Source organism: Eptatretus burgeri, chromosome 3 (genome assembly GCF_056783735.1).
Source record: "Eptatretus burgeri isolate ZD-2024b chromosome 3, Ebu_testis_v1, whole genome shotgun sequence".
NCBI classification, from domain to species: domain Eukaryota; kingdom Metazoa; phylum Chordata; class Myxini; order Myxiniformes; family Myxinidae; genus Eptatretus; species Eptatretus burgeri.
Genome location: NC_140963.1, coordinates 2,521,859 through 2,545,084, shown reverse-complemented (window position 1 = coordinate 2,545,084; position 23,226 = coordinate 2,521,859). Strand labels below are relative to the sequence as shown.

The 23,226-nt window shown below is 45.0% G+C and overlaps 1 protein-coding gene across 1 annotated transcript in view; it reads left to right on the top strand.

The window, feature by feature from the left end:
• The window catches only part of LOC147029296 (mitogen-activated protein kinase kinase kinase 12-like), a 223,389-nt gene that overhangs the window by 87,346 nt on the left and 112,817 nt on the right, over positions 1 to 23,226 (top strand). The window contains exon 4 of the mRNA XM_085872244.1: positions 13,446 to 13,604. Within this exon, the coding sequence (XP_085728370.1) occupies positions 13,446 to 13,604 (159 nt within the window). The remainder of the gene's footprint in view (positions 1 to 13,445; positions 13,605 to 23,226) is intronic.

The window sequence follows — 23,226 nt, the reverse complement described above, 5'->3', positions numbered from 1 at the left end:
TTCCCAATCAAGGTGCACAAAGTTGGTGGAGATCTATCCCAACAGACTCACAGCTGTAATTGCTGTCAAATGTGCTTCTACCGAGTATTAACTCAGGGGGGTGGACACTGATCCAACCAAGAAATTCTAGTTTGGTATTTTAAATTAATTTTCTGTAATTTGAAGAATTTGTTTTTCACTTGGAAGTTGTGAGTTATGATGTGTAAATAAAGGTGGGAAAAGTCTGATTTAATGCAATTTAATTCCAGGCTATAAGGTAACAAAAGGTGAAAAATTTTAAAGGGGGTGTGGACTTTTCCATAGGCATTGTACTTTCCCTCCATTATCGGCCATTTCGATTGCAATTTTTTTTTTTTTTAAATCTAAAGCATTTCGTGGAGCTGCCACACACATCTTACACACATGGACATAAAGACGAGTACATGAGATACAACACAGGACTGTTAGATGAGCCAAGCGCAGCCACTGAGCTTAGGGGAAGTGCCGTCACTTCCTTCAGTACTCTGGGTACCAACGATGTCACAACTATGGCACTGCCTTTCTCACGAAACTCACCAGGCCATTTCCTAGGGGGAATTCCTTCCTCCCCATGGATGCCAAACTATGATGATTGTCCATGCTCTTAACCTTTTAAGTGCTGAACATCAGGCAAGGAAGTGACACGTAGCATTTTTGAAGTCTTTGGTGTGAGTCGGCTGGGGTTTGAACCGCCAACCTCCCAAATTCGGACAGGATGCTCGAACAGTTACACCGTCGAGTCTTGTGACTTTTAAGTGACACGAGACGACCCGTGAACCCGTTGTGTTCCCGTTGTGACAGCGGTTGATAAAAAAATCATTTCCAAAAAAAAAAGATAGCTCCAGCGAACTATACCGCTGAGGTTGTTTGCATTGATCAAATATCTCAGGGCTGGCAGGATGGCCTCGATGTACCCACACTCACCTCAAAGCTGCCTTGCCTGGGTTTGAATCCTGACCCACCTATAAACTGTTATTCCGATGTTTCACAGGTAGGATGATTGACGTGTGTGCGTGCGTGCGTGCGCCGTCCCTCGGATTCATGTTAAAATGGCATCCTGCGTGCCAGCATTAGTTGCTGAACATTAAAACTCCACGGTGTCCTTTGCGAAGACGAGGTGAGCTATTGCCATCACCATGAAAAAATTCCAAATTCCTGCCCTAACTACTGATGGCAGAAGGATGGCAAACCACTCAGTATAACCTTTGCCAAAATACTACTTTGGCAGCACCGATGCTCTGCAACAGAGAATGGTGCATCAGAATCAGAAGACATACCTTGGTTTCCTTGAACAGAGATTGACTCGATAACCATCCAACACAACTCTCCATCTTTCTCATCCATGGTGATTTCAACTTCCACCATCCAGTTCAGGCTGCGTTCTCCCTCGTCCCATCCCTCTCATCTTTAGCTTATGTGAGCCTTGACACTGGATACAAAAAAAAAAACCCAAAACACCTCACCCCGCTCATTCTGTCTCTCCTTCGTCCCACCCCCTCCCATCTTCCCTCTCACCATGCCCTCTCCCAGTTTCCCACTCATCCCACACACCCTTCTTTTCTCTGGCCCTGTCCCCTCTCATTTTCCCCTCACACCACCCCCTCCACTGTTCCCACTAACCTTACCTCCTCCCATCTTCCTTCTCGTCCCACACATCTCATCTTCGCTCGAACCCCACCCCTTCTCAGCCTCCCCCTTGCCCAAACCCTTTCCAAGTCCCCATACCACCAATTCTCGAAGTTCCCCCACCCCTTCTGCACATTACCCCACCCCCTCTCCACCTTCCTGCACCCTGTCAACAGCAGCTCCTTCCCTGTCCCTCACTGTGTGGCCCTTCAACATCCAAGGCCTGTGCTCCAATGTGATAGATCTCTCAACCCAATCCTTAACACTGCTGCTGTGACATGGATACATAAACCAGACATCTGCCTTTATAGTCCAAGAGGATTTGGTCAAAAATAGCCCCAACCTGGAAATAAATCATACTAAGCTGAAATTTTCTGGAACATTCTATATTATCATGAGAACCAACATACCCAAAGTCCTGAAGTTTCCTGGGTGTGCTTTTGTCACACCAGGTACAAATGTATAACAACTATTTTGTGCTTTTCCATGCAAGTGTCCAAATTTGAAAAATCCCATTCCATTTCCACCCATATAATCCCAAATAATAACAACAGAAAAATCCGAAATAATAACAGCCTCGTCCGTTTTTGCAGACCTTTAGAGAATAACGAGCCGGTCCTACACTTAGAACATGTCATTCAGCCTGATAAATCTTCTCCTCTCACCCTGACTGACTCACACCTTGCTCAGCCTGATGCCGTGGAAGCCGAAAAATAATTGGTATCTCCCGTGATGAAGTTGAGTCTGTGATCCGATTACTTTCGCATCGCAGACGGCTGGGTGGTCTCTGTCTTCCAGCGCTTCTTTCTGACTTTGCACCCTCTCTCCTTTCTTTGCTCTGCCCCCACAGTGTTCTGTAAGGCGAACGCAGTCTGCTCATCACCCATTTATGGTCTAATTCACAAAATCCAGACTCGCCGATTACCTACACACATTCATTCATCTTCTTTCTCACCTGTGGGATCAACTTCCTCAGTCACTTCAATCTCATTCTTTCCTCCAGGGCTTCAAGACACCTGTTCACCACCATCACAGATCATCCCCCATCCACAGCCATGATCTTTTCTACCCCCATTAACCCTCACCAAGCCACGCTGTTTTTGGGTTTGCATGTTTTCCTTCAACTTCTGTGATTGGGAGTTGTGGCTGTTGTCTCCATCTTCTTCACCCCTTGAGTCTCCGTCTACTTAGTCTCTCAACCGAGCTCTTCGTGTGTTACCCCACACCCTCTTCCTACTGTCCTTTTTGTTATCTTGCATCATTGTCCATTCTGTGCTATAACTCCTCCACGAGCCTCGACTATGTGTGAAATAAAACAACATGCCAGCTGATTTCATGTTTGACCTACAACAATCGGCGAGGATATTTCAGCGAAGGCTTTCTGTGACTATTTGGCCTGTCTCAATCTATCAACTTCCCAACCAACCTGTGATGGCATGTCCTTCACTTTCATCCTGGTAACGACAAACGATCCATCCAATTAACTACGCCCATCATTTTAATTTCAATCCCCAGTAATTCGACTTCACCCGTCCCTCTTACTCGCAGGTTACCGTGTTACCGTCTTTCCTCTCTTTCTGCTTTTCCTCTTCTTTTAATCCCTTTCTTACCGTGTCCAAGTGTAGCCCCGCTACCTCCCTGTCGGTGGGTCCATTAGTCTACACATGTCCCGTCACAACTGAGGTGAAGCAAGGCTTGGTGATGACACCAATCCTGTCTGTTATATTCTTCTTGGTCATACTAAATGAAGAACTATTGGAAAATCGAAATCGTGTCCACATCACAGTTAAAGTGGATGGTTGACTTTTCAACCTCTCTGGATTACCCACTAATATGTGCTGATACGAGACCGAGGTTTGCTTGCACACACCGAGAAAGACCTGCAATCCTCATGTTCTGCTCGAGTTGCGAAGTACTTTAGATTCACTTTCAGCAAAATAAAGACGGAAGTTATGCACCAACCTCCTGCCGGTCGCACCCACGCGGTCCCAGTCGTTACCGTTGATAGGGGACTACTGAAGACAACGAATGCTTTCATGTATCTTGGCCGTGTTCTTTCAAATGATGCTCAACTTAATAAATAAATAACAAACCCGATTTCCAAGGCCAAACCATCCTTTGGTAGCCCCAGTCGACACGTATGGTGGAACTGTGATATCAATTTGGCTCTGAAGATCTCACGACAATGCGACGGTGGTTAGCACACTTCTGGATGGGTGTGTAATGTCAATGCTCTGTTGATGTCCTGTCAAAATTCCAGAACAGGTTCCTCAGCACTGCTTGAGGCCAATCCTCTGCAACAAATGGTAGGAGTATTTAACAAAATGTGGATGTGGAAACTCAAGCCAAGTGTAGAGTACATTAATGGAATACCTGGTAAAAAATAAAATAAAAAAACAACAGTTACACTGGGCCAGTCATGTTGTCAGACTGGACAAAGATCATCTCGTGTGGAAAATTTCAAATAGAAAAGATGGGGATAGGCCTTTCAGTCTTTCACACAAACGATACAGAGGAGCTCTGAATGTTACATATTAAACTGGAACGGCACTCAGTAGAGAACATACCTCCGCCAGGTGAACACTTTCCATTTTGTATCCCACTGATAGGTCGGATCTGAATCCGGACCTTTACCAAAATCGAATCGGCTTGTTCTTGTCACCGAACCAACTCATCCACCAAGTTTTGTCATTACTCATCCACGACGTTTTGAGATCTCATGCGATGCATAGTTTTTAGCCCCATCTCTTGATGGTATGCCTGGTGTTGGTTTAATGGTTCGGGTGGTGGGCTTGTGATCCTAGGGTCCTGAGTTCAAATCCCACTCAGCTGTTGAATTAATACCAGGTGGGGTTAACTCGGCCTGTCATCCTTCGGAGGTCGGCAAAATGAGTGCCAGCTTGCTGGTGTACTGTGTCGGAGTGGCGACCCGTCCAGGATTGTGCCCGATAGCCAAGGAGACTTGCTTTAGCAGCACCAACGCTCTGCACAGAGTATGGTCCCAATCTCCTCCTCTCGATGGTGAAGAATCACTTCATAATTAAACAACTCTCACATCCGGATCTTCAGCAAAATCGATTTGTCCTCATCAAACACCCAACCTGTCCACCATGTTTTTGCCAAATCCATCAGTGTTTTGAGATTTCGTGTTGTCCATCGTTTTTTTTGACGAACAAGCCGATTCGATTTTGGAGGTCCGGATCCAGATCCGCCCATCAGTGGAATAGAAAACGTAAACTGTTCAGCCTGGCGGAGGTTTGCGCCCCACTGATGAGTGAGTGCCGTTTTAGTTTGAATGTCCGCTTTCAGTATACAGTACATCAAACTATTGCCACTTCGAAATGGTTTATTTAAAATCTGCTTTCAGATGATATAACATGATTGTTCATTGATCCACGTGGCAGGTAGTGGTAATTGATTTGAACAATACGTCACTCGGTACTTAAATGAATTATTTCTTCGATTCCGCAGACTTTCCAGCAAGGTTTTGTTGACGCTGCTTGCTTATCTTCCTGGGCTTGTTCTTTGTGCTTTTCTAGTTGCTTGCTGAGGCATACAGGCAGCAGATGGCACTCCAGTGAAACACATGAATAAAAAATAAGAATGATGTCATGCATTAGAAGGATTGATATTTTGGCAGGACTCGGGGGGGGAAAAAAAATCGCACTGCCGGGAGTATTCGTACGGATGCAAACAGACTATAAATGTGCACACATTGCAGTTTTATAGCAAACGTAAATCACGTCATTAAAAGGTTTACAAACTCGATTATTTTATTTTATCATTATGAAGTATTTGTAACTTTCTCGTCATTCTTCAAGAATAAGGAATCGTACGATACTTTTCATTGGACAAACAAACATTACCCCGAACGTGCAATGCGAAAAGTGGGGTTAAGCAATTCGTCCACTCTGTCTGTCTGTCTTATCAGTTTATGATCGAGGAACAACTTAATTAAAATTTGAATGTTGTTTTTTTTTCAACCACCAATCTAAAACGAACCTGTACTTTAGCAGTACTTTGGCTCTGAATTTGTCCCGATCGGACATGCGCAGAGAGGAGGGAGATGATTTTTGAAAACTCTGTCCACCTGTCTGGCAGTCAAACTGAATTGAAAATCAATCCAAACGGGAAACTCACTGTTTTTTTTTTTAATGACACAAACAAAACAATAACTTTTAAAAGATAATATTAAACGACTGCACACAAAGTAATGATCAAAAATGTCCAATTTGACTTTGCAAGATCAAAGTAAGAAGAAATGTGGGTAATATGGGCTGGCTTATCGTTTTGCAAAGCATACGTCTTGTATCCAAAGTGGATACTGCTTTACGTACTTCCCAACAGAAGGCTCCACTGTAAAATAAAAGAATGAAACCTTGGCGATGAGTTACCGGTACAGAAAACGGATTTGACGTCATATGAGATAATGTGTATCCTCAGAATTTCAGGTTTTCTCCTGCTATCGCAGGACTGGCATGGTAGCTTGAACGTAGTGTATTCGCCTTTGAGCCATTTATTCTGGCTTCCATTCCTCACCTAACTCCAATCTATCATCCTGTCGTTAGCCGGCAGGATATTGTATCAATGTGTCGTCGGGTGAGACGTTAAACTGGGGTTCCATCTGCCAGAACATGCCACTCGTGGATGTTGAAGATGAGGACAATGGTGTGTTTTATGAAGAGTTGACAAGTTATCACTGGTACCCTGATGACCAGTGGTAGGAAGCCCTATCACCCAGTATAGTCATTGTCATGGGATTGCTTCGGCAGCACGTAAACCTGCCCTCGGGCAAAACACCAGACAGAGATGGTATCTCGGGGCCAATAACATGCTGTAGTTCAGAGTTAGCATCCTTGCCTTTGACTTCTCTATTCTGGGTTTCATTCACCGTCCAACTATAAACTGTTGGCCTTGTACTCAACAGAAAGGGTATTCCATCAGAAAGTATGCTGTCCTCAAATGAGGACGTTATACCAGCAGCTATCTCATCCATTAGCATTTGCTGATAGGCAACAAAGAACCCATGGTACTTTTCAACGAGAATCGGCCATTGTTTGACAGTACCCTTCATTGGTGAATCACCCAGTGTATTCCCTGCTAAGAGAGTTCTTCGGTAGCACCAATGCTCTAAAAAGAGAGCACAGTTAATGAGAGGATGAATGGATGACAGAAAACCCGAATTTGTCATTACATTTTAAAACTTTAATTTGGTTTTTGGGTTGTATAACTCCAAATTAATTATTATTGTTATACAACTGTAATTAACAGCGTGGCTGACATGATATTGCACTGGTATGTGCAGTATCCTCTGAGCTGTCTCGCCTGCGTTGGAATTTCGATCCAACTATATCCTGCCATCCTGGTGTTTTGCACGAAAGGTGATGCTTCAATGTGTGTGCCATTCTTCGGATGGAAGATAAACTGTGTTCCGCCCCCGAGCGTTAGTTTGTGGATTTAAAGATCACAAAGTGGTTTTTCTTTTTGGAAATAGGAGACGAGTTATTGCCATCACTGGATTACCCTGGCAAAATCAAAATCCTTGCTCTAACTTGCAGGGGTTGACGGTGCACCGCATATCAGCGACACAGCCGTGCTCATAGCAATATAATGCAAACCTGTAGTCACGTGCTGCACACAAAATGGTGAATCAACAGCAATCTGGCTTTTCTGTTTAGGGGAGGAAATCCTAAATTATTTCAATGACCCCAAAAATGACGAAGTGGTTTACTCATTATCTTTCATAATGGGAGTCGTTTCCCCACGTCTTTTTATACATTCGAAGAAACCACTGACATGGGGATTGATTAAATGTCCATTTCCACATGACATTGCCAAAGACCAGAGCAGGTTGTTGGGGACAAAACCGTCTCAGCCCACCAGGTTTCCTGGTGAGGAGGGTGTTTGGATATGGACACCCAGCGGGATTAAAAACAAAAGCTGTGATCCAGCGTCCGTTCATCTGGTTCCCAATTGTGTCTGCAGACGTCCTCCTGCAGCTGGGTTACCTTTTTCTCGGAAGTTGGTGACACGATTTGCACTACGACCACCGTAAAACACTTCATTCTGCAAAACACACAATATATACAAAAAAACCCCTGAAAACTCACTCTGTGGGAGTACCTCCTGTGCAGTTGCCATTCACAGGGCAGCTAACCGGATGACGGAATTGGGGCAAAGTCTTCAGGATCCCCATTCTTTGGTGATTGGACGAAAAGCACGGGATCACCTTCCTGGGTCGGGTTATGGTTGTGTATGTGGGGGTGGTGCTGAGGTATTGTCCACCAGATGACGGTCTCCTCGGGTAACCTGAGGCAGTCCATTCGGGTGGATTCCTCGAATGTGCTTACTCCAAGAGAGGATGAACACCTGTTTCTGCTATCATCAGTGCTCCAGCATTTGAAAATTGGTATGACAGCACTTTCTGAGGTTCAGAGACCGGATAGTGGTGAGCTTATGGTGGGCAGTTACACCTACAATTGGTCTGGTCGCTCTGATGGTTACCATGCCCAATGAGTTGCTGTGGCTGTGTCCAATAAGCTGACTCCCATGATAATTGGGGAAACACCGATTTAACGAGTGTATTATGAGACGAAGAGTTCGTCACTCCTTGGGTGTCATTTCCCTGGTCTCTGTATATGCTCCGACTGAGACGAGTCATCTCACCGTGAAGGATGCATTCTGTGCCAAGCTCGAGTCTGGTTGATCAGTGCCCCAGGCGAGATACAGTTCTAGTCTTGGGGGATTTCAATGCATTGACTGGAACTGATAGGGATGGTTATGAGACGTGTGTTGGTCCCCATGGGTCTGGAACTGTGAACCTGAATAGCACTAAGTTCCTTGACTTTGCAAGAAGTCATGGACTTAGGGTTGCTGGTTCGTGGTTTCCGCGCCCACAAGCTCATCGCTGGACTTGGTATTCCAACACTGGCGGTGTGGCAAAGGAGATTGATCATGTGCTCGTTGATGGTTGCTGGAGAATGATTCAGAACTGCAGGGTCCACCGGAGTGGTCAGTTCCTCAATATTGACCACAGGCTTGTTGGAGCAACTCTTAATTTGCACCGAAAATCCAGGATAATTGTACCATCCCAGCCTTGGCTGGATGTTGGCAAGCTCAAGGATGAGAGGGTAGCTGAGGAGTTTGCGAACAGGCTGAGTGGAGATTGGGGGGGGGGGGTCTGGGTGCTTTGGGAGGTCCTGAAAAGTTGTGGAGTGCCTTCAAGACCACCGTCCTTGATGTTGCCGGTTGATGTCTTGAACTCACTGGAAGGCGAAGAAGAATTTTGTCTCTCAAGGGACACTGAATACCATTGCTCAGAGTCGCAGAGTCAGGCTGAATGGCAGAGCTGAAGTGTTCAGGGAACTGAGACGTAAAACTGTACATGCGCTAAGGGTGGACAAGGAGGCCTATGTGCGAGGAATCTGTGAGGGGAGTCGAGCATCACCTGTGGTCACGTGATTCTTGTCCTGCTTTCAATGGAATTTGCACATTGCGTTCGTCCAAGCCCATACCTCGGTGAACTGCAGTTAGAGCAGAGGGTGGTGGGCTCTTGCCAGAGGAGTCTGAAGTGAAGGCCCGCTGGGCCGGTTACTTTGAGCAGCTGTACCAGGCTGATCCACCAGCTGTCGAATTGAACATCAGGGGTGTTACAATAACTGTTGATGACCATCCAATTAACTGTAGTATACCTTCATTTATGGAAACACATGCTGCGATGAACCGCTTGAAATTGTGTAAAGCTCCAGGGATCTGTGGCATCCATGTTGAACTTCTCAAGGCTGGTGGAAATGCTGCACTCGTGTCATTGCATGCAGGTCTGTGCTCTACCTGGAACACAGGCATCATCCTAAAAGTCTGGAAGAGGGGCCTTGTTGTCCCTCTCTGGAAAGGGAAGGGTGATTGCCAAGACTGCAACAACTACCGAGGGGTGACACTGCTCTCAGTGCCGGGCAAGGTCTTCGCTCGGATAATTATTGATGGGGGTCATCACCATCTCATTGAGCACCAGCGTCCAGAGCAGTCAGGCTTTACACCAAAGAAGTCAACGATTGACCATGTCCTTGCTCTTCGAGTCCTCACCGAATGCAGATGAGAGTTTCAGCGGGAGCTGCTTGCAGCCGATGTTAATCTCTGTAAAGCGTTTGATTTATTGAATTAGGATGCCCTCTGGAGGATTCTTGGTCTTCGTGGGGTGCCACCAAAATTGATCAATCTGATATCTGGACTCTACTCTGGTACTGATAGTGCTGTGAGATGTGGTGGTGCCATCTCTGACTTATTTCCAGTTGTTACTGGAGTTTGTCAGGGGTGTGTACTGGCCCCCACACTTTTCAGTATTTGTATGGACTGGATTCTGGGGAAGATGTCGGTGAGATCAAGCTGCGGTGCATCGTTTGGGAATGTCAAGATCTCTGACCTTGATTTCGCAGATGATGCAGCCACCTTTGGGGAGACTCTGGATATCCTTTTGGTGGCCCTCGAGGTGCTGAATGAGGAATTGGAGCCGCTGGGATTACGTGTTTCCTGGGGCAAAACTAAGATCCAGGCTTTCAATGACATCTTGGATGCTGTTATCCTGTCTGTACCTGTATGTGGTGAGGATGTTGATGTCGTGGAGAGATTCATTTCCCTTGGCAGTGATATTCATGTCTCTGCTGGCTGTGAGCCCGACATGAACAGATGTCTGGGTCATGCCTGGGGAGTTATGGATTCACTGGATAATGGGATGTGGTGTTGCCGGTACCTGTGCGGGAGGACGAAAGTCCAAGTCTTCAAGTCCTTAGTGCTTCCAGTCCTGCTCTATGGTTGTGAGACTTGGACTCTCACCAGGGATCTGAGATGGAGACTTAATTCCTTTGGTACCAGGTCTCTTCGGAGAATCCTTGGCCATCGCTGGTCGGATTTTGTGTCCAACGAGCGGTTGCTGAGAGAGACTCAAATGAGATTTGTTACCTGCACAGTCTGTGAGCATCAGCTGCGGCTGTATGGACATGTAGCTCGTTTTCCTAATGCTGATCCTGCTCACCATATTCTCTCAGCGAGGGAGTCTCGTGAGTGGAGGAGGCCAATGGGCCGACCACGTGCCTCGTGGTTGCAGCAGGTTGATCGGCATCTCAAGGAGATGGGGATGGGCCAGGCATCTGCCTCGGGGATGTCCAGACGGAGGCCCCTGGAGTACCAGCAGAAAGTGGACACAGCGACGCGCTCATCTGGTGCATGCTCCCATACCTGAGCTGACCTGACTAGATCATAATTGTGAAGTTTCACGTCAATTGATTAAGTGGTTACAGAGAAAACATTATTTAATATTTTTACAGAATACAGTACATCAAACTGTTGTCACTTAGAAAAGGTTTATTCAGATGATGTAACATGATTGCTCATTGATCCACGTGGCAGGCTGTCAAGCCATGTGACCTATCAACTATTCCCTTACAAACTTGTACACCCATGGCTTGGAGAACATTTGTGTGAACTTTCCCCTTGATCTGTCCAACCGTGCTGGAGAAGGGTTTTATTGCTCTGAGGATAAATCCAATATGGCTGCCAAACCATGTGGCCTATGATGTCGTATGTGTGACTCTTGTTTCTCATGGACAGGCAGTCATATGTGTAAAGTTTCACCTTGATCTGTTCAGCCACTTCCCAGAATAAGATTTTTGAATGTGTTTTAAAAAAAATTACAAAACAAAATGGCTGCTGAATCACGTGACTGTTGACGTCATTAATTTTTTTCCTGTGGACCATTTTATCCCACGATGACCTCAAAAATGTTCATACTGTTCAGATGTAGCGTTCGACATCACTTTTTTCTGTCGACCAATTTATCCCTAGATGAACCTCAAAATTTTCGTACCGATCGGATACAGCGTTCTACACGTCAAATTTTGACCGGAACACCACTTCACGGACGACACAATAAAATAAATAAATAAAAATCACACTTATTCCGCATGAGGGGTACTTGCCGGTCACCAAGTTTGAATTTCTTCCTTGGTGCGGTCGCAGAGATAGAGGTGCAAAGCGTTTCGGTTTTTTTCAACGGGGTGCCACACCACGTGACGTATAATGTCATAATTATCATTAAAACAATCCACATGAGTACTCGCACTGATGGTGCAAATTTCCGAACAATCCGACAAGCGATTGTGGAGAAAAACACGAAAGTTCTGTGCGGAGAAACAAACAAACAAACAGACAGACAGAGAAACGGACCCAAACACGATTCCCAGCCCTTCGGTGATGGTAATTACAGATACTACAGAGGAAAATGAAACAGAAACAAACACAGCCCCAATGATTGCAAAGATAAAAAAAGGAAATTGACAAAATTAAATATCAGCAGATATACTCCGACAAATGGGAGAATGACGAAAGAGCAAGAAGATTTAAAAAAGAGCTCGACAGGACAGGGATTGACATGGAAGGTTTATTGGAATCTCTAAGAAGAGGTCAAATTAGTTGGGATGGAGAACTAATTAGGGTTCGGCTTCCGCCTCTCACCTTTCTCGGCTTCATGCTGTGGAAACCAAGGCATTTCGGATCATTGGTTTCTTCCGCGATGAGGCTGAGTCTTTGGGTCTCTTACTCTCTTACCGCAGGCAGGTCGGTGGTCTTTCTATCTGATACCGTCTCCTCTCTGGCCTCACCTCTCCTACTGTGTCTGCTATCTGACCCCACCGCATTTCCGCAGGGCGCTCAAGGTCCGCCAGCAACCCCCTTCTTTTAAAAGTACCAAAATCATGAATTACTGCTTCCCTTCACTCTTTCATTCCTCTTTTTTCTCCACATTTGGAACAAACTCCCACACTCTCTTCAATCCCACTCTTCCCTCCAGGTCTTCAAAACATCCGTTCACTACCATGTCTTATCTTCAACCATCCAAAACCATGATCTTTTCTGACCCCGCTAATCCATCCCAAAGCGGCCTCCTTCAAATTCCCTGCTTTCCTTCCTGAAAGTCCCTGTCGTGTAAGGACCTGAAAGTCCCTGTGGTGTCCATCTTGTTTACCCCGTGTACCACGCCCCTCACTCTTCCTTCCACAGATCCTGCACTATACACACAGTCATGCCTTCACTTGGAACCGGATGAGTGAGGGAAGAAGCAGAGGATGAAGCCGCTAGTTACAGGGCTGGATCCAGGAAACAGCAGGACAGTGAAAGCAAAATCGCTCACTCAAAGGGCTTGAACAGCAGAAAGTTTCACCAGATCATGTTCGTGTTCAGAGACTCATGGGCATCGAAAGCAAGAGTGAGGCCAAATCTCGCCGAGACCCAGGACCCAAGTCAAAAGAGCCTGACACTCTTTACACTGCCCCATGGAAAGTCTCCACTCTGGCCACAGTAGACCAATAGTGACCCATTGATCTGCAACCAATGCTAGACCAGGAACAGTCCAAGGCCCACCTCCCCCTCGTTGATGGACAGCTGCAGGGGTAGGAGCCTTCCCCCTTCATGAGTGGGAGGGAAAGTGCTTCATCACCCCTCTCCATTCATCCAGTTTCACCCGGTTTGACATGACAGACATGTGACAGAACAGTCCTAACCCCTTATAGCCACTAAAGGTAGCGCACAAACAGGCAGGGTGATGTATTCCCATCCACACAGAGAAGAATGCCCTATAATCTACATGAACACAAACGGGGTGTATTCCTTAACTCGAATAACTACACACGCACACGCACACGTACGCACACCCAAACACGACAATGCATCATCCATACATGAGTTCTATCAAAAGTGATATGCTATGATGACATGCTGAAATAACTTATTCTCTTCATTGCTGTCTTCTGCAGTGTTCTTATCACACATGATGATGTGGTGAAGATTTCAGACTTTGGTACATCCAAAGCACTCAACGACAAGAGCATCCGCATGTCGTTTGCAGGAACAGTGGCTTGGATGGCTCCTGAGGTTATTCGAAATGAGCCCGTCTCGGAGAAGGTTGACATCTGGTGAGAGATTTTGAAAATGAACACAGGTGCCTGGATTTTAGTGAGTGTGCATTGCTGAACACAGGTGCCTGGATTGTAGTGAGTGTGCATTGCTGAAAGGACACGGAAATACCTTCTTTGTCGGTTTAACTTGTTCTCTTAACCAGGAGATATGAATGCTTATCAGAGGATTTATTAACCAAGCTATTATGATTTATGTGTTGGTAATAATCTGTGTTCGTAATCTATTGTGTTAGTAATCTTTTTCTTTTTAATCACAAAGTAAATAATAATCACAGAAATGTTTCATCAGAGAGGATGTTGTGATGCATGATTCACTAATTAGTTGAAACCGTTGAAAGCTTAATTAGTCACTGTGACTTTGCCCTATCACGTTTTGACACATTTTTAATTACGAGCAGATACCCGTCTCCGAAGGGTATGGGGGACAGGACGGATCACAGTACTCGGTTACGGTAGTTTATTTGGATGTTTTGCGCCGCATTCAACAGCTCAGTTCATATTGGTGGCGTGTCTGGGTGTCCATGGTAGCGTTTGAGACCGGTCGCTTTAGATTGTTGGCCTTGACACATAGTGTCGGATGAGTAACACGAACGATTTAACATATTCATCGTTTCTATATTACCTCCATTAACAGATTAACAACATGGCAAGGTAAAAGTTGCAAATGCTGAGTTGAACAAGCGTCCTGAACTCATGGACTTCGTTAAGTTAAGCACGTTGTCTGAGACCCGACCATCGGTTTGTCGCCGAACGCTGCTGATTGTGACATCATCGATTTCCCTCTTTGAAAATTACATCTATATTCGATTCTTTTGAATCCACGGTCACCTGCGCAAATACATGGAACACATAATGTGAAGGTTTCGGAAGTATGAACAGAATATGTTCGGAGAAAAGTGTGTTCGAAGTTCCAGGCTTACGCCCATTATATTAGGATTACATCCTCCAATGGAGGTGAAGGACGTCATGTTTTCACCCCTTTCTGTCTGTTTGTAACTTACAAAATCGAAGATTTTTCAAGTGTATTTGTCGTCAATTTTGTTATTGTCTGTCTGTCTGTTTGTCACCTACAGGTCACAATTTTAAATCGATCTTCACAAAACTTCACCACATGGAAGAGTTTGTCATAAGGAAGAAGCGTATTATTTTTGAGGTCAAAGGGTCAACATAGGCCCAAGGTCATCAACTAAGGTGGTCTATTTAAAATCCTCAATTTTCATCCGATTAACTTGAAATTTGAAGAGCATTTGCATATGACGTCACTGAATTCAACCACCTATTCATTTTGAGGTAGACGTAGGCCAAAAGGTCAACATAGGCCAAAGTTCAACAACTTTGGTGAGATTTCTAAAATCATCGTTTTTCATCCGATTGACTTGAGATTTGAAGAGCATTTTCATGTCAGGTCACTGAATTCAACTTCCAATTGATTTTAAGGTCAAAAGGTCAACACAGGCCAAATTTATAAAATTGTGAGATAGGGACAAAAACGAAATATGTCACTATATCTCAAAAGGTTGTGGACGAGTTACAACAAAACAAGGTGAATGAGGTGAATATGTGACAAGAACAAGTGGATTGGATTTTGGTGAAGATCCCGATCCGGATCAGACAACTAGAATATTTTAAGTGATTCATCACCATTGAGAGATGGGTCCAAAAACGACACGTAGCACGATATCTCAAAAAGTTGTTGACGGATCCGGATGAAACTTGGTGGACATGTTTGGTGTGCAACAAGGAAGAATTGTTTCAATTTTGGTGACGATCTGGATCCGGAAAGTGATTCTTCACCATTGAGAGATGCAGCTAAACTAATATAGAGCATGATATCTCAAAAAGTTGCAGACGTATCCAGATGAAACTTGGTGGATGCGTTGGGTGTGCGATCGTGATGAATTGATTTGATCTTGGTGAAGATCTGAATCCGGATCTGGATGCAAGAATTATTTAATTTTTGAAGTGATTCTTCACCATTGAGAGATAAGGCCAAAAACGAGATAGTGCTGTTTCGCATAATATTTCAAAAATGTATTGGGCCCCATATGTTCTCGTGGATCAGGCATTATGGGGCGGAGGTACATGCTCAACCGAGTACCCTCCTGGTTTTCTCCATGTTCTCATAATAAAGGTTTGTTGAAAATTTGATGACCAAAGCTGAAACGGTAAAAAAGTTATGCCCGAGACAGACAGACAGACAGACGGACGGACAGTTAGACAGACATACAGAAGTAACTGCAAAACCCCGTATTCCTGCTGCGTGGGGGTGACGGGTAACAAACACCAGCAGCAATCTTTCTTTGTTCAAGAATTACAAGCTCTTCTTGGACGTTACACAAAGTCTATTTGTATTTCTTTCAGTGGTAATAATGTGAAAACGTTTGTATACAAATATTGTCAATGTATCGCTTTTGAAACTGGTCTACACCGATTAAATGTTCGTTGTCCCAAGTAGAAATTAAAAATATTTAACTCTCTACATTTGACCCTAAATTAAGGTGTATTACAAGCTTCCCACTGAAATTATGATGCCTTCAATTATTAGTTCGCTTCCGGTTTCACCGGAGGGAACGAGAGGTTTGCTCTCCGTCCGTCTGTCCGTCCCACCTGCAGTTTTTCAGACTCCCTCCCCGCCAAACCCTTTAACATATTAAACTGAAACTTGGTACACAGCTTTATTATGATGTGTTACAGAACAAGTTCGAGTTTCAGGGCATTTCGTCAACTTTTTACAAAGCTGTGTCCTTTTTAGACTTAGAAAATATCACATCGGTCGGGGGACATGTATTGGCAAGCAATTCTTGCTCTCGTTTCCTTTTTTTTTCCTTGTACACCTCTCCGACATCTAACCTGTTATATTACAACATTTACTCTCACTAACCCAGCTTTCTTTATCGGGGTTCAGTCCTCCAGACAACGTTTGGAAGTAATTTGTTATTTCCCAACCCGTTTTCACAGAGTTATCTTGAAATAACATCCACTTGTGATTTATCCCAATTCCCTTTTCCTCCGCTCTCTTGAAATCTCACGACTCACCATGCCATATAGAAAAAAACAATGAAATTAGAAGGACAGCAAACTTTTCACAAATACATTTCATCTCGCACGGCGATTCTATCACGCAGAATGAGAACTGGTTCTTTGTGCACTCATTTCAGGTCTTATTGGATCTTCAACAAAAGTATTTACTGAAATATTGGAAGCTGTTAGGGTGGGAGGGGGTGGGGTGATGAGGGAGGGGGGAAGAAGTGGAAGAAATGTTAATTTTTGCATTGATATGTATTTTTAGTAGACTTGAAGGCTCCCAAGTAACACTTTTTAAAATTCAGCCTTATAAAGTAATGTAAATTTCTGCAAAAAAGTGTAAAGCCTTTATTTGTGTTGTACATCGAGCTTTAATCAATACCTTTGACACTGAAGATCAGGTTCTCGCTGCAACTGACCTAATTGAAGTAGCTTTTGAAGCTATGAGCAAATGCGGTGCTGTCTTCGTTGACCCGTCATCTACGTACGATACTGTCTGGCACCGAGGCCTCTTGCTGAAACTGCACAGTGTACTTTAAGATTGCCATCTGCACCACTTCATCCAATGATTATTTCCAACCGCTGCTTCCAGGTTCTCCTGAATGGGCAGTCCAGTCGGACATACACCTTCAAGAATTGAGTTCCTCAAGGCTCTGTCCAACCACCACTCCTGTTCAACATGTATACACCAGATTTCCCCCAAGACAATGAGAAGCATATTTGCCTATGCTGATGATCTTGCACAACCTGCATGCAAGCAACACCTTTGAGGGGTTTGAAGACACTTTCAACTGAGATGTTGCAACAATGAGCTTCTTCTACGACCAATGGCACCTATGTCTCAGCTCCCAGAAAACAGTCTGCTTCCATCTGCAGAATAGAAAGGCAAAGATACATCTCAAAGTCAAGCTAAACAACATCCCACTCCTTCATTCACACACCTACCTACATTGACTTGCGACTTGAACGGACCCTGACCTTCAGGCAGCATGCAGAAAAGGTAGCAGTAAAAGTAGATGCAAGAGTTAACTTGATGCACAAACTATTTGGTTATGATTGGGGACTTCTGCATCCTCCAGAACACTCTGTACTTCAACACTCAATGGTGTATGCTCCTGCAGAATAATGTATCTCTGCCTGGGGCAGAAGCCGTAACACAAAGAAGGTTGACATGCAGCTCAACACATCTCTGATGGTCATCAATGGATGTCTATGACCCACACCCACTAACTGTCTCCCAGTTCTTTCTTGCATTCACCCCCATCACACCTAGCATGTAGCTACTACCAGACAGGCAGCTCTCAAAGCTTCTAACAACTCAAAACACCGACTACGTGACAAACTCATGGAAGAATTTCCACTTCATAGATTGAAGAGCGGCAAATCCTTAATCAGAAAAGCCAAACCCTTTCATCACTTCAAATGACAGGTCGAAGAGACCCATGGCAAATGAATCAGCGGCGAACTCACCAACTTGAAAACCACCTGCAATATCTCCCCCATCTCTCCTAAACCTCCAGGATGTGACTTTCCTCAGAATGAATGGTGCCACTTAAACCGGATTTGTTGTGGCATTGGTTGGTTTAGCAGCAACATCGCTTTTGTAGGTGTTATAGTTTTCAAATTAGGAGGTTGGAGCGATTTTATGCATTAGATGATGCAATTTTCCATGACGGCCTCTCCCGGATTAATTAAAGTACAGTATATAATCGAAATCTGTCTTTGGATTTGAGGATCGGAGCTCGTGGACTAATTGTCTATCTTATCTGGAGTGAAATTGAAAATTTAAATAAATTAGCGATTCTTATTACTAAGCGTATTTACTTTCAGCAAGGCTGTGCTCCCTCCCTCCACCATCTTTAAACAAGAAAATATAAATATAAACGTGTGTTCCATTGCCTTCGTTAAATCTGACAAAAATCTAAAATGTAAGATGAGACAAGTAACCTTAATAGGAATAGTAATTAATGCCTTGGGGAGTTCCAGTTCCATTGTGGGTACACAGGGTGCCAGCCACAGTTCGAGTTTCATCCTTCAAGGGAAGCCCATGTTATAATGTCTTTAAAAAATGATACATGCTGTTTGAACCAGTTTGAACATACCCAATGTTGTTCAATCCTGCACTAATGCTGGCAGATGGGACATCCAGTTTTACATCCAACCGAGGGACGGCAAACACATTGATGAATTCCCCCCCCCCCATGAAACTGTAGGAAGTCAACCCTCCCCCTCCCTCAAGTCCTCTTCTTGCTGATCTACCTCCATGAGATGTATGGGGGTAAACCTAGACTCCAGGTAAACATGAGCTTACAGTCGAGGTAACCCTCATCCTCCCTCCTGCTTCCCCTGAAGTCTTCTTCCTCTTTCGGCTTGCTCCCGTTAGGGGTCGCCACAGCGGATCAACCGTCTCCATTTTACTCTATCCTCCACATCTTCCATTGACACTCCAACCACCAGCATGTCCGCCCTCACCGTATCCATGAACCTCTTCTTTGGCCTTCCTCTTCTTCTCCTGCCTGGCGGCTCCATCTTCAACATCCTTCTCCCGATATACTCCGCTTCCCTCCTGTGCACATGTCCAAACCATCTCAATCTCGCCTCTCTCACTTTGTCTCCAAACCGTCCTACCTTTGCTGTCCCTCTAATATACTCATTCCTTATCCTATCCATCCTCGTCACTCCCAATGAGAATCGCAGCATCTTCAACTCTGCCACCTCCAGCTCCACTTCCTGTCTTTTTGTTGGTGCCACCACCTCCAAACCATACAACATAGCTGGTCGCACTACCGTCTTATATACTTTCCCCTTCACTCTTGCAGCTACCCTTCTGTCACAAATCACTCCTGCAACTCTTCTCCACCCACTCCATCCTGCCTGCACTCTCTTTTTCACTTCTCTCCCACACTCTCCGTCACTTTGGACAGTTGATCTCAAGTATTTAAACCAATCCACCTTCCCCACCTCAACTCCTTGCAACCGCACCATACCACCACCCTCCCTCTCATTTACGCACATGTTCTCCGTCTTACTCCGACTGACTATCATTCCCCTTCTCTCCAGTGCGTACCTCCACCTCTCGAGGCTCGCCTCAGCCTGCTCCCTACTCTCCCTACAGATCATGATGTCATCCGCGAACATCATAGTCCATGGGGACTCCAGTCTGATCTCGTCCGTCAACCTGTCCATCACCATTTCAAGCAGGAAAGGGCTCAGAGTCGATCCTTGGTGCAATCCCACTTTTACCTTAAACTAGTCCGTCATTCCTACCGCACACCTCACCGCTGTCACACTGTCCTCATACATATCCTGCACGATCCTTACATACTTCTCCACCACTCCCGACTTCCTCATACAATACCACAACTCCTCTCTTGGCACCCTATCATAAGCTTTCTCTAAATCCACAAACACACAATGGAACTCCTTCTGGCCTTCCCTATACTTCTCCATAAACATTCTCAAAGCAAACATCGCATCAGTGGTGCTCTTTCCTGGCATAAACCCATATTGCTGCTCACAGATCGTCACCTCTCCTCTCAACCGAGCTTCCACTACTCTTTCCCACAACTTCATGGTGTGGCTTAACAACTTTATCCCTCTGTAATTTCCACAGCTCTGCACATCACCCTTATTCTTGAAAATCAGAACCAATACACTTAATCTCCACTCCTCCGGCATCCTCTCACTTTCCAAGACTTTATTAAACAATCTGGTTAACAACCCCACTGCCATCTCTCCTAAGCACTTCCATGCCTCCACTGGTATACCATCTGGGCCAACCACCTTTCCACTTTTCATCCTCTTCATAGCAGTCCTCACTTCATCCTTACTGATCCACCCCACTTCCAGATTCACCATCTCCACCTCTTCCAACCTTCTCTCTCTCTCATTTTCTTCATTCATCAGCTCCTCAAAGTACTCCATCCACCTTCTCAACACACTCTCCTCGCTCGTCAGCACATTCCCATTTGCGTCCTTTATCACCCTAACCTGCAGCACATCCTTCCCAGCTCGGTCCCTCTGTCTTGCCAATCGGTATAAATCCTTTTCCCCTTCTTTTGTATCCAACTTCTCATACAGCTCGTCATATGCCTTTTCCTTGGCCTTTTCCACCTCTATTTTTGCCTTTCGCCGCCACTCCTTGTACTCCTGCCTACTTTCTTCATCTCTCTGACTATCCCACTTCTTTTTCGCCAACCCCTTCTTCCTTATACTTTCCTGTACTTCCTCATTCCACCACCAAGTCTCCTTATCTTCCTTCCTCTGTCCAGATGTCACACCAAGTACCTTCCTAGCTATCTCCCTTACAACTTCTGCTGTTGTTGCCCAATCATCCCATCCATCTTTACCACCATCCAACGACTGTCTCACCTCCTCCCTAAATTTCACACAACAGTCTTCCTCCTTCAGCTTCCACCATATGGTCCTTGGTTCAGCCCTCACTCTCTTCCTCAACCTCACCTCTAAAGTCATCCTGCAGACCACCAATCGATGCTGTCGAGCTACACTCTCCCCTGCCACAACCTTACAGTCACTAATCTCTTTCAGGTTGCATCTCCTGCTTAAGATGTAATCCACCTGTGTGCACTCTCCTCCACTCTTGTATGTCACCCTGTGTTCCTCCTTCTTCTTGAAATACATATTCACCAATGCCATTTCCATTCTTTTTGCAAACTCTACCACCATTTGCCCTTCCACATTTCTCTTGTTGAGACCGTACCTCCCCATCACCTCCTCATCCTCTTTATTCCCTTCCCCAAAATGCCCATTGAAATCTGCTCCAATCACCACTCTTTCATCCTTGGATACACTCTCCACCACTTCATCTAACTCACTCCTGCTTCCCCTGAAGTCTCCCTACAAAATGCAAGTCAAAACCCCCTTTCCCCCTTCCCTTCAAGTCCAACTACCAAACGCAAGTTGAGAACCCCTTCCCCCTTCCACTCCCCCGACCAACTTCCAAGTCCCCCGACCAATTGCAAATTGAGAACTCGCCGCCCCCACTTCCCCTCAAGTTGAGACCTCCCCCCTTTTCCCCCTCAAATCCCTTCAAACGAACACAAGTCAAGAACACCCCCTTCACCTTCTCACTCCCCCATCCTTCCTGCTCCCTCCCCCTTCCTCACTCCCACCCCTCGTCGGCCCCCCTCTCTTGGTATTCCCATCAGAGAAGTCACAAGTGGGATTTGCTAGCGATGGGTAGTATTTTGAGAGAGACCTGCGGTGCAGCCCCACCGTGTCGTGCGGTGCCTCGGTGTCATCCGGTCTGCCTGCTGAAAATGTGAATTTTTTTTTTCCATAACATCACATTGTTTCATCTCGTTGTTCAAACTGCTTTCATTACAGATTATAGATACGTACAAAAACACGTCAAATGTCAAATCGAACCTCGTGTCGGGATCTCCGCCATGTTTGTTTTGCCTGTCAAGGCAAAAACCAACATTTTGTGAGCTTTGTGGCTTGATATAATTTTGAATTGAATTTTGCTAATTTTCCACTTGAGCTCCACTTTTAAAGAGCTCCATTTAAAGGTAAACCTTTGTGATTGTTGGATTGGTATACGTTGTGCCTTACCTTTTTGTTTGGTCATGTGATTAATCTGGACCCATGCCATCCGTGTGGTTTCCTCGCTCACAACAGTCCACTGACAAGCGCTCATATGGGACATTACCTGATATTATTGTGTGTGTGTGTGTGTGTGTGTGTGTGTGTGTGTGTGTGTGTGTGTGTGTGTGTGAGTAAATATGTAGAGTGTCATGAACACTCTCCCGATCTCCAATGGACACAAAGTCCCACACAAGACGGGCTGAGGCCTCCGGATTGGAGGTGACGCTTTGGTGTGGGACTTTGGGGGGGAGGTGGGAGAACTAAAGAGAATGATATGTTATTGTTCATGTCCAAACACACACACACACACACACACACACACACACACACACACACACACACACACACACACACACACACACACACACACACACACACACACACACACAATCTCATGTCAGAACAGCTGTACACACAACGACACAACAGAGTTTATAATGTAATCCACTGACACATCTGCAAGAACTTTGATATCCCAGTTCCAGAAAATGTGTGGGAAAATGAACAAAAAGTAATCACTGCAAACATGGAAGTACTGCTAACAAATGATATAATGATCCCATCGAGCGTGAACATCGAAAACAAAGCGATGTGACCACATAATCATACTTTGGTACAAGAAAGAGAAGAAGGCATTGCTGATTGAGGTGTTAATACCAGTGATTTTGAACTACACGATGCAGAAATCAAGAAAATGACCAAACACCAAGACCTCAAGCATGAAGTGAGAAGATCCTGGAAGTTGAAGAATGCCAAAGATGTACCAGTGATAGCTGGACTTCCAGGAATGATGACAAAGAACGTCACAGAGATATTAAATACAGGGGCAATACCCCTGGGCACTCACCTGGTAGTGGCTGGATAAGATAACCAGGGAACCACTGGTCGGCATAGATGACCCACAAAATATATAATGGAGAAGAAAGGGAAGACCTATGGATGATTTTTTAAATGCCATGAACAAACCTTGGTACATCATGGGTGGTGA